The sequence below is a fragment of the Centruroides vittatus genome, unplaced genomic scaffold (genome assembly GCF_030686945.1).
Source record: "Centruroides vittatus isolate TY-2023 unplaced genomic scaffold, ASM3068694v2 contig_1317, whole genome shotgun sequence".
NCBI classification, from domain to species: Eukaryota; Metazoa; Arthropoda; class Arachnida; order Scorpiones; family Buthidae; genus Centruroides; species Centruroides vittatus.
The window spans coordinates 83467-95568 of record NW_027120840.1 but is presented as its reverse complement, the minus strand read 5'-3'; the positions used below and the strand labels follow the sequence as shown (position 1 = coordinate 95568).

At 31.2% G+C, this 12102-nt stretch overlaps 1 protein-coding gene across 1 annotated transcript in view; it reads left to right on the top strand.

Moving 5' to 3' along the window:
- Positions 1-12102, top strand: part of LOC136990524 (protein FAN-like) — a 49327-nt gene that overhangs the window by 22210 nt on the left and 15015 nt on the right. Inside the window, exons 19-22 of the mRNA XM_067288934.1 lie at positions 91-133; positions 3607-3794; positions 9345-9447; positions 9523-9581. Coding sequence (XP_067145035.1) covers positions 91-133; positions 3607-3794; positions 9345-9447; positions 9523-9581 — 393 coding nt within the window. The remainder of the gene's footprint in view (positions 1-90; positions 134-3606; positions 3795-9344; positions 9448-9522; positions 9582-12102) is intronic.

Genomic DNA, 12102 nt, shown 5'->3' with positions numbered 1-12102 from the left:
AGGATTAATTAGGTTTATATAAATGTAAATAAGAATTTAATCTTGTAATCATTAAAGAAATTAATATGTAATAAATTTTTTGAAATTTAGTTTTCTATTATCTGACATATGAAGGTGCAATTGACCTAGACAGGTAAGAATTTTTACTTTTTCTACCTATAATTTTAAAAATTTAAATAATTACCTATAATATTTCATATCAATTACATGTAAATATGAATAAAAATATGCTAAACTGATGCTCAGTCTCGATTAGTGGTTCTCAAAGTATGGTTTGTGGTCCATAGAGAGACCTAGTCATTTTTCCAAAATGTAATTCTGTGCTGTTTAGCCAGAGAAAGGAACACTTTCATACATCATACATCTCATATATTAGTTTACTGGATAAACAGTCTAGTTTTGGCACACAATCTATCATCTAAGGCAGGGGTTCCCAATCTTTTCGTGGTGCGGGGGCATTTCAGATTGCAAAAAATAGTAGCGGGTGCAAATAAGATAGATAAATAAATAAATAAATATTATGTCCTTTATTATAACATTCATTTTGTAACATATATTTACTATAACATATTATATATTTATTATAAAAGCCGAATTAGTGCAATTTTTGACATTGCATTTCGTTTGCTAATTTCTCACAGTTGGGAGTGTAAGATGATAATCCCAATCATAAATAATCTTCAAGGTTGGCATTAGTAAGTTGAGATCTGATTTTTGATTTTATAATATTCATGGTGGAAAATAAACATTCGCACAAGTATGTGGAACCAAAACAGGATTTGATTTTGAAGGCTCCTTTTTTTCAAAAGATTATACTTTTTATGATCAACTAAATTCCAAAAGTTTTCATTCGTATCGTGAGATTTTAATATGATGTCATTTGAAAATGTAAAATTTCTTCTTCAGTTTTTGATGTTTCTTCTTGAAGTTTTGCTATAGACTTAGCGGTTTCAATAATGTCTACTTGTGTAGTAAAAGGATTTACAAAAAAATGTAGTCACAGGTTCAATAATGGTAAATTGCTGGAATCTACTTTCAAACTGTTCCAAAAGTTTTTAAGATGAATAACAAGTAATGTTAGGTCAAAATTATTTTCACCAATCATTTTTTTCATCCTTGGAAAGTGTAAAAGAGAATTTTTGGACAAATTATTTATCCAAAACTGTATTTTGGTGCATTTGGTGTATTTTGTAGTTTTAAGGTAATATTAATTTTGGGTTACTTCTGTTATGCATGAAACATTTTTTTTTTTTTGGTCTGTAATCACGTGCACTCATGATGCGGGGAAATTTCACTGGTATTCAACCTTAGTCAGGATTCCGATAAAAGATCCTGCAACACTTGTTTTGTTCTGTGTAAATAAAGTGTGTTAATTGTATCTGTTCACTATTTGTGTTTTGGTATTACACTTTGTATATTGTTTCCTCAGCATTGTATCAACACTCAATCGTCACATTATAATAGGCGTGACGGGTTAGACAGCAATCAGTGTAGCCCAAATGTAGCCAATTTAGCAAATTTCTCACTACATTTAGCAAGATTTTAGAAACTAAAGTAACTTTTTATTTTGTTTATTTTTAAGATTTAATGTTTTCTTTTTTCATTATTTCAACACTTTGCTACGGGTGCATATGAATAGCTGTGCGGGTGCACATGCGCTCGTGGGCACAAGGTTGGGAACCCCTGATCTAAGGCGATATTTACATGGTAAAATCTGGATGGGAGTCTCTGGTGTATGCAGTTCAGTTTAAATGATTCGTGGATTGATAACTTTGCAAATCACTACTACAGAGTTTTGAGTAAATCATATATAATTATTGTTTTAGGAAATATCCATTATACTCAGATAGATGTTCTTTAAATTGTTACAATTAACAGTAATAAAAATTAAAAATTTACAATAATTATTTATTTAAAAGACAGTAAAAAATTGATGAGAAATGAAAAGTTAATAATGATGAGAAGATTAAAGGTGGCAAAAAAATTGATTTTTGAATTGTTTGACATATTAGTAATTTGAGAATTAGAAAATTCTGAGTGTCTTCATTCTGAGTTTATTATGGTCTGAAATAGCGTATATATAATAACAGTATGACCTTAGGTATTGTTTTTTGCCCTTAATTTCATTAAACGTTTGTAGTGATATCGGACCTCTTCCTCTTCCCTCAACTGTGGTTTTGTCAGTCTGTATGCAATTCATTTGCACAGGCTAATAAGAATTTAGACAAAGGGTCATAAAACCGAGGGGAGAAAAAGGTGGGAAGAGGGACAGAGAGAGTAAGGGTGGAGAGAGAGAGAGAGAGAGAGAAGGGTGAAGTGTGGTCTCCGAAAGTGGAATTAGAGAATAAAGTTGTTTTTTTTTGTGTGTAGAATACAGTGGAATTCTGGTTAACAACCAAATTGGTTAACAAACTTTTATTATGCAAAAATTTTGTCCTGGATAACAGACGAAATTCAAATAAGAAATGTAACGGTTTTTGTGTCAAATTTTAGTTGCTGTCAGGCAAGCGCGAGTTAAGCATTGCTTTTCCGAGTGTTTGTGCTAAACTTCTCTTTTCGGTTTTATGATTTATACATTTAATCAATATGGCATCCAAGAAAGAGAAAAGTGATATTGGTAATAGAAAACAACAATGTGCTATCACATTTGAGAAAAATTTGATCAACTTTAGATCAATTTCTTGTTCCTTACCAAATGAGACCTTGACTCGAAGAATCTCCTGATAAAGTGGTACCCATTAGCTTTTTAAGGGGGATTCCCCTTCTAAGCATTGCGCTCTGTGTATCTCCACTCCTCTGCCACTAACTACAACAAACTGCTATTTTATTAAATAAAGTTTACTGTATTTTACGGACTATAAGACGCACTTTTTTCTTCAAAAAATTTCCTCCAAAATTCAGGTGCATCTTATAGTCTGTAGCATCTTATAGGTATTTTTTTTTTTTTAAATTGCTTAAAAATTAAGGTGCGTCTTATAGTCCGTAAAATACGGTACATGTTTGTTGCTGTAATGATAGCTACTATGTTTTCTTACATTTTCGTCAAACAAAACCTACTGTATTTTACAAATAAAATCGTAGGCTAGAACGTATAAATTGCATTTGCATTAATTTCTATGGGAAAAATTGCTTCGGTTAACGAATGGAGTCGCGGAATGGATTAAGTTCGTTAACCAGGGTTCCACTGTACTTGGCTGTTTGAGTTCTGTGTGATGAACTGACGGGGCAGAATTTGTTAGATCAGATTGGATTCCCTACAACGTTCTTATAACTTAAACCAGTTATTTATGTTAGGCTTATCACACCACTGAATAGGAACACAAAATTTCTTAAATTTGTTATATATTTAAATCTACAAAACTAATTAAAACTAAAATGTATATAATACACCCAAAATGCATATCAGACTCTAAAATAGTCACTTTTCAGTTGGTGTTTCAATAAAACTTACAAGATAAAAATACATAAATGTTATATTAAAAGGCCGAAATAACCATTAAGAAACTAATGTTATCTCACAAGTGCCGTACAATAAATTTTATCTTTTTCGTGTTTTCTATAACCGAGTCAGCCGTAGAGTACGACCTTATGTTATTTTTATTATAGTATTAAAGACATCAATGAAAGATATTCTCTTGAAGTTCAAATCATGGAATTTGGCCAGACTCCAAAACAGATTTTTACCCATCCTCATCCTGAAAGAAAATTGCCAAGAATAATGCAAGACAGACTTTGGTCACAAAATTTTTACGTGGAAGCTAAAGACGGCATTCAATCGGAGCAAGCATCTGGCGGTAAATAGCTAAATATTTAAATTTTCATTGATTTAATTGTTAATAATAACAAGGTTTCCCTTCCTTGTTTCGTGCATGATTTTGTATAATAATTATTATGAAGTTCACGAAAAAGATTTAAATAATAAAACGTTTCTTTTAAAACTTATTCCTCGTCTCCGTGATAAAGAAAACTTTAAGTTTCGTCGGTGATTAAATTTTATTTATATTATTCATTTAAGAGTGGAATTGAATTTCTTTTGCAAGTAGAACTGCTTTGTTAAGAAATGGAGATAAACAAACAATTCTAATGATTTTAGATTATCCAATTCTTTCTTAATGGTTATAGTCTTGAGATATATGTTCTTAGAGTAATTTAAACTTTCAGGTATTGCTCTAAGAATAAAGGGTGGCTCAAAAAAGTCAGTTAACTGTGTTTTGTTTGTGTTCCAGGTACAGTTGTGAATAGACACCGTAAACTGAGTTTAGAACAACGTGTTTTTCTTTTACAAAATTGGTGGAAATGCGATAAAAAATACGCAACGGTTAAAAAGATGTTTATCGAAAAATATCCGACTGCTGAACCGCCCACTCGTCAGGCAATTTACAAATTAAATAAGAGATTTGAAGAGACGGGAGCAGTGGTAGACTTACCGAGATCGGGTCGACCGAGAACTGCAGTAACTGACGATAATATACGGAAAGTGGCAGAGGCATTCCTTGCCAATCCCGGTAAATCGATAAGGAAGGCGTCGGCCGAATTTGGAATCGCTCGATCAAGCTATCAGAGGATTTTAGACAAGTTATAATTTAATTTAAGCATTGTAATTTGTATATTGAACAAGCGGAGCTCATTTCAAACAACTTTGTATGGTCTGTAAGCTATAAAGTATTTGAATATTTACAATGTTCTGCTGACTTTGAGCCACCCTGTGTATATCTCGAAAAATTGTAACCACTAAAAAGCTGTTGCATAACCCGAAACTTTAGAATTGATTGTATATTTTATTTTTCCTTCAGTTCTTAATCAAGCAGTTTTGTAGACGTCTCCCATTGTAATGTAATTATTCATTTTGTATAAGAAGCATTATTGGAAGGATGTGTTTGTTAGCTAATTTATATTTTTAATGTTTTTAGGATATCAAATATCATATTATAAGTTCAATGAATATGCATATTATGAATTCTTTTTAAAAATAAATTCTGTATGAATTAAGAATAAAAAGATTTAAAAAAAGTAAATATTTATTTTATGAAGCACTGCGTGCAATGATTTAACATTAATTAAAGTAATGTGTGATAACATATATTAAAACTTTATTGTCCCTACATATTTTCTGGCCATGTAGGAGCAGTGTTTCTAGTTGTGTAGCAAAATAAATAAATAAATTTATATATTTTATTTTATTTATTTTACTACAAAAGATACAGGGCCATTGTCTTGTATCTTTTGTAGTAATATTTGCAAAATAAGCCTCCCCACATTAACACTGAAAGTTTTCCTGAAAGAAAATAAGAATAAAAACCAATAAAACTTGCCCAGTCACTCACAGCATGATTAAAGTGTCCTCTTAGTGCCCACAGGATGGAAAGAATCAAAAGTCTAAAATCTAAATTTTATGTTAGTTTAATCAAACTGATAACCAAAATTTGATATTTTGGTTTAACGTGAACCTAGGTGTACAAAATGGCGACTGTCGACAATAACCTAAACGTGCCTATATTTAAACTTATTCTAAAACTAAATCATTTTTAAAACGAAAATTTGCTACTTACCTTTTCTTCTGCTTTTGGTTACTTTTCCTACTCTTGGACCAGAAACGAAAAATAATGAACTCGTCATACTACCTATAAATTCAATCAATGTATGGACGAAGTGAATTGCGAGATTCTATACATCAGTAGTTCGAACAAAGTTTGCCTGTATTGTACATAAATTTTACTTCTCTTAAGAACTGCAGCCTTACGATTCATATCTCATATCATATTTCATCTAAGATAGGCAGCATCTCCATACAGGGTGGCACCTGCGATCCACGGTAACCTAGCGTTCCGTGTGTCGTTCCCGTCTTTCGGAGTCGGAAATCACTATTACATATCCTTGGTTTTGACAAATTTAACACGTTTAACACACATTTACACACTTTAAACGCACATTTAAAACACACATTTAACTCAGATTTACAAAATTTTTACCTCATTTACACACTTTTAACACACTTTTATTACGTTTAACACACATTAAACACACGTTTAACATGATATTTACCATTGACAAACTTTCCTCCTCAATAACTATAAATACTTCAAGTAAATTGTACAGATTTTAAAAAAACACAGACAGCTTTAAAAAGTTAACAACGTGCATAATCCATCTACATCGTAACCAAAATTCGAAATTCACATTATTCCTAATGTTTCCAGAACGGAATTTTTTGATGGATATTTGCATACAAAAGCGTCATTACTATCGGCGCCATCTACGTTTATTTTCTAAAAACACTTGCCGTCGAGATTACCGGAAGTGCCGCCATTTTGTAAACCTAGGCTCACGTTAACCCAAATTTTAACTACTTACAGACTAAGAGACGTAGGACATCAGTTGAAACTTTGAAATACATTTACCGGTAATTTTAATCGACCCTTAAAAGTAAATTAAATGCACTTTCTGCATTAGAAATTGCGCCAATCTGATGAAAACTACGTCAAAATAGTTTTCACAAATAAAGAGTTTGGTTTCGAGAAGTTTTGTTACGCATCAATTTTTTAAAACGGTCGAATCATCCAATGTGATTTCACGATTAATATATAACTTTGTAACTCCGGTGTTGCCTCAAATTGCAAAAGAACTCCTTTTGTCAAATACAAAGTTAAGAGCGGATGATAAAATAACAGGAAATAAATCATTCACAGACACAGCATAACATTAAATATTTTGACTTTGAAAACAAGTAAACAGAAATGGAATTTTTTAATAATAATAATAATAATAATTTCAGACTAATATAGCAAGGAAAAATTGAAAAAGCAAAATACCTATTTTTTGTGATAAAAGAGTAATTCTTTAATAAGAAAAATGAGGATAAGTAGGAGATTTTGTATTAGAAAAAAAGAAATAATTTAAACTCGATGCTCAAAGGGATGAAACTACGAGCCAATGTACGGGATAGGAAATTTAGTTATCGAGACATGCATTATCAGACGATTTTATGCAAGTTTAAACCAAGGCCTAGAAGCCGAAGAGGAAAATGCATATGTCTAGACGACAAAATTGAAATTTTTATTAGTATTAGTCACAAATTTTTCATTGCGTTCTATTGGAGTTCACTGTATCCAACTTTTTTTTGTCATAAAATTATAAATCTGTCCATCTGGTGTATATTAATTGAATTTTGAGCAGCCAGAAGTCAATCCTCTTTTCAAAATCATTTAAAAAAAATCTAATTTTAAAGAATTAAACTTTCATTTTTTGAGTGAATTTGAGTTAATGAATTCAGATTTCATTCAATGAGCCTTAAAACAAATATTTCAGTTACTCCACTGTTTTAAAACATTTAAGTCATATTAATTTCAACAGTTTCTCCTCGTATTTATTCTAATTATGATCTGCAAATTTAGAGAGATTTATATTTTTAGATCTATTAGTAAGACACATTATTTATTGATATGTCATCACAACGCTGGGCTGCAGAATGCTCTCAACTTTAGTAGTGTCTTTCATCTGTTCATACTTTTCCGGTTAACGACAGAGTCGTGACAGTTGTCTATGTCCATTCTGGAGAAAATTTTTGAACTGAAATAAACAGAATTAACGTGACTTTTGGTCCAAACTGGAAGTTTGTATGTATTTAATTGGGGCCTCCTGCTCCTAAGCTTTCTATGTCTGGTCTCAACTTTCATCCGTCTAATGCTATATTTCATATATAATTATTTTTACATTCGGATATGAGTACATTTTATATTTTTACAGATTGGCATAATGGATTCCGAAAATATCGGGCTAAATTGCTTATTTCTCGGCATCTGCCAAAGCAGAAATCATTTCCAGAATACACTTGTTCTATCTACTAGTTTTGAAAATGACAAATTGAGAATTCTCTTGCATAATATAGAATATAATTGTTATAAATACATATAAATAGAAAATAATAGCTAATTTTTTTCATATTTTCCATTGATTTGCTTGGATTTATAACAATTATACACTATATTATGCAAGATAATCTTCAATTTATTTTCAAACTTGGGAGATATATTTTGTCAATGGATAGTTTTGGGAATATTAATAGTAATTGTTAGTGTGCAGAATGTCTTTAGGTATGCACAAGCAACTGTTAATTGAACTTGTTTAGTAACTTGAGCTTTGTTTCATTCATATTTATTGCAATATGAGCTATTTTGTCTCTCTTACTGTACATCATAAAGTTTTTGTAACTGGTTGCGATATCTTTGGATATAACAGACAGTTGACGTTATTGGATCATTGCTTTTTCTATTGTTCTGTTATGTTGAGGATTGGCAGTATGCCAGCCAGATGGCTGAGGTGGTGAAGGCATTGGTCTATTGCTACAGTATCTAGTCCCAGAGTAACACCACGAATTTTTGGAGATGATCTCTCCTGAATATATTGCGCCTTCTCTTGCCACCTGGCCCTTCATTATGGGCCAGCCAGGACGGACGTAAAAAGGGCTGTCTCGGTGCTCGCAAAGTGGAAAGAGTCAAAAAGTAAAAAATAACAGATAAATAATAATAACAATTTAATTTTGAATTAAAATGCACTTAGCTTATAACTTTCTTCGAGTTCCTTTCATTGCTCGATCTCGTAAGTTATGTTGTAAATTTTTCCAAACACTTAGTGTGTGTGTGATTTTAATGTATTTGTTGGTATTACTTCCATTCTGTCATTAAAGAATTACTGAAAGATTTATATGAAAGGGTGAATGGTATAAATCAGCGGTCGGCAACCTTTCTGACCTCGGGGACCACTAAACTCACAATTTTGAATCCTGCGGACCACTATCGTGAACTTTTTTAAACGATACAGAATCTGTAGAATAATGGTCATAAAAGTTCAATTTTACTATATTAATATGAAACTTGCATGTTTAATTATAACAAATTAATGCAAGCCTGTAGGCTTGCATTAATTGCTGCTTGTTTGAAATTAGTTTATGGATTCTTATCACTTTCCACGAAGGATGACAATCGCACTCAATATTGTTTATTGTTCATTATTTATTGATAACGTTCACTTCGTATTTGGTTTTAGGTTTGATTAAAAACCCTCAATGAGTGAAAAAAGCAACTAAGCATTTTGCATTTCTTTCGTAATACTTCGCGTAACCTTCAGTTGATCAAATTTTCTCGCAGACCATCAATGGTCCACAGACCACGGGTTGCCGACCGCTGGTATAAATGGCAAAACAGTCTTCTTTACGAAAAATACAAAAAATGTATTAATTTAAAAATAAAGTAATAATAAATGTCAGTAATATACAAGTAAATAAAAAAATTAGATACATTTAATCTAATAAATGATTTTTTTAAACTAATTATTTGTTAATTTTACAGATAAACCATCTTTAAAACACAAAAAATCAATTATGCAAGAATGTCATTGGAATAGAAATATGGAATCTCTTACAATAATTACCGAATATAAATTGCATAAAGAGTAAGTAATGTTCTTTTTTCATAAGCGGCATAATTATTTGTAAAGACTGTTTTAATAACTTAAATATTTTTATAGAGAAGTAACTGACGTAACTATTTCGTCTGATGGAAAGAATATTTTTTCTGTTTCACAAGGTAATATATATTGTTTTTTATTGTAAAATATTAACTAGTTATATTCAAATAACCTGCTAAATTTAAAGATCCAAACATAATTAAAATCCTTATATTGAAAATAAATATTGCATATTATCTTAGTAAATTCTTATGGTAATACAGTCAAACCTGTCTATAATAGAATCCTGTGGGACTGAGCAATTTTTCTGTAGTAGACAGGTTTCTACTCTATAGAGAGGTTTCAAGGTCGCATGTCACGTGATAAAACACATGTTTGCACCGCCCATTCACCATTTTTGTGGTAGTTTTCGCTCGCTTAGCTTGCCCGTGGTCTGTTGTTTGACGTCTTTTTTTAGTTTAAATGTACGAAAATACAGCAGTTTTATTATCATGGATTAAGTGAAAAAGATTCTTTTCTTGCGGGCTATTCTAGCAGTCTAATAGGACGAGATGCAGCTCTATACGAAGAGAAAATTTCGTTATGTCAAGGCGATCCATACGAAGCCAGTTGATCAGACTTTGTCGTAGATCAAGAGTTGTGGCCAAAAGTAGAATTTGATGACATTATAAACTATTTGGTTTTTATAACAAATTTCTACGCCCTGTCACAAATGAAAGCTTATAAATCTTTAGAGGCCCATAACTATTTAACAAGTGGCTGAGTTTCTCCTGATATAAAAGTAAAAGTAATGAATAACAGCGAAGTAATATTGCTTGGAAAGGTATGTTTTCTTTTGTTTGTTTAAACTCGTGTTTTTACGTATTTCCTAACTAAGAATTTTTGTCTGAAAGTAAAAAAGTCTAATTAAAAACAGCTGTGGCAATTTTTTTAATTCAAATTGTTCAGTACCTTTATTTTCTAGTTGAAATTAGCATATAATAAGCCTACTTGCTTTTAGTTTTAATGTGTAATGTTTATAAGTTTGCACTAGCTAAAGCCTGAAATTACATTAATTATTCATTTATAAATGCACAATACCTAACTAAATTAATATAAGCAAATCAGTAAACTCTTTTAGGTTTTAAAATACAACTAAGTGTTTATTAACGTAAATATTGAAATGAAATGTTTCTGACAAACTCTTGTATTGATATTCACTTTATTCGTATCGAAATTTTTCGGTTAATTCTCGAGAGCCATGCAGTTTGCCTTCCTTGTGAAAGCTCCTAAGTTTGGGATCCTTGATGACAAATAATGCCGGGAATTTTAAAAAATGATTTCCTTTGTTCTTGAGTGAACTAGCATTACACCTAATTACACAACAAATCACCATAGTGATATTCGCAACAAAAAAAAAAAAAAACAACACAAAAACTCCAGTTAGTGCGCATGTGAACACACACAAAACGTAAACAAGTCACAAAGAGTCACAAAGATGGCACTGGACAATTGTGTATGCTCATGACATCACTCGTGATGTCGACATGAAACCTCTCTATACAGGTTACATACTACAGATATGTCTTGATTAATGCAATTAATTAATCTCTTGATTCCACCGTGTATATCAAAATCGCATTAATCAAACACAGTGGTTCCTAGGTATTTGTCAGAACAATCACGACTTGCTAGAACAAATTTTCGGTTAATAACAAATATTTTTATTTTAACTATATATGTCGTCTGTGAAAAAATGAGTAACTAATTAAAAAATAAAATGAAACCTTAGAGCCACCTATCTTAGTCAGACAAAATTAACTATTCAGTTTGTTTGTTTTCCACATATTGTGAAAAAAAATCATGTAATACAACCATTTCAAGCAGATGAATTGTGTGTCTGTGACACACTGTTTGATAGATTTGTGTGTGTGACACACTGTTTGTAAGATTTGTTGCCAGTTCACGAGTTGTTAGTCGATTTTTAACAACAACTTCCTGCAATTTTTCTTTATCAACAGCTTTTGGGCGGTCCATGTATTATGTATCTCTCAAAAATTTTAATTGGACTAACTCTGTTTTAAGGAACGTTTTAACATTAGATGGCTAAGTAGCCTAAAAAGGAAGGTCTGGTCATCTAAGAAGTTTGTTCTAGAACAAGAATGAAAATAAATGGTGATCGTCTAGAAGAATTTTTTTCCGGAACGACTGCGTCTTTTTTTAACTTTTTATAAAAAAAAATGTATCTTTTAGTTCAAAATTTTCGGAGCAAAACGTTTCAAAATCGCATTTGATGTGTTCAAACTTTAGTAGCGTGTTTTCCGTAATCACTACGAGTATTTTTTATTGTTTGTATAGCATTATATCCGTTACAAAACTTAAAAAGCATAATATTCATGATGTGCATTTTATCTGCAGACATTTCAACTTGATTTTATCCAAACAAAATATGACATAGAAAGTATAAAATAAGCTTCTAAACAAAGAATACCATCTCTCATTAGTAGTAATGTGTTAAATTTCACAACTTTATAATTAAATCACATATCTATGTTAAGTAAAGACAGCTGTTAAAAATATGCCAAAACTTTCAGTTGAGCATGGAAGAGGATACCGAATTTTCTGCTATACGGCTTGATTTTCTCTTTCCACATTGGACAG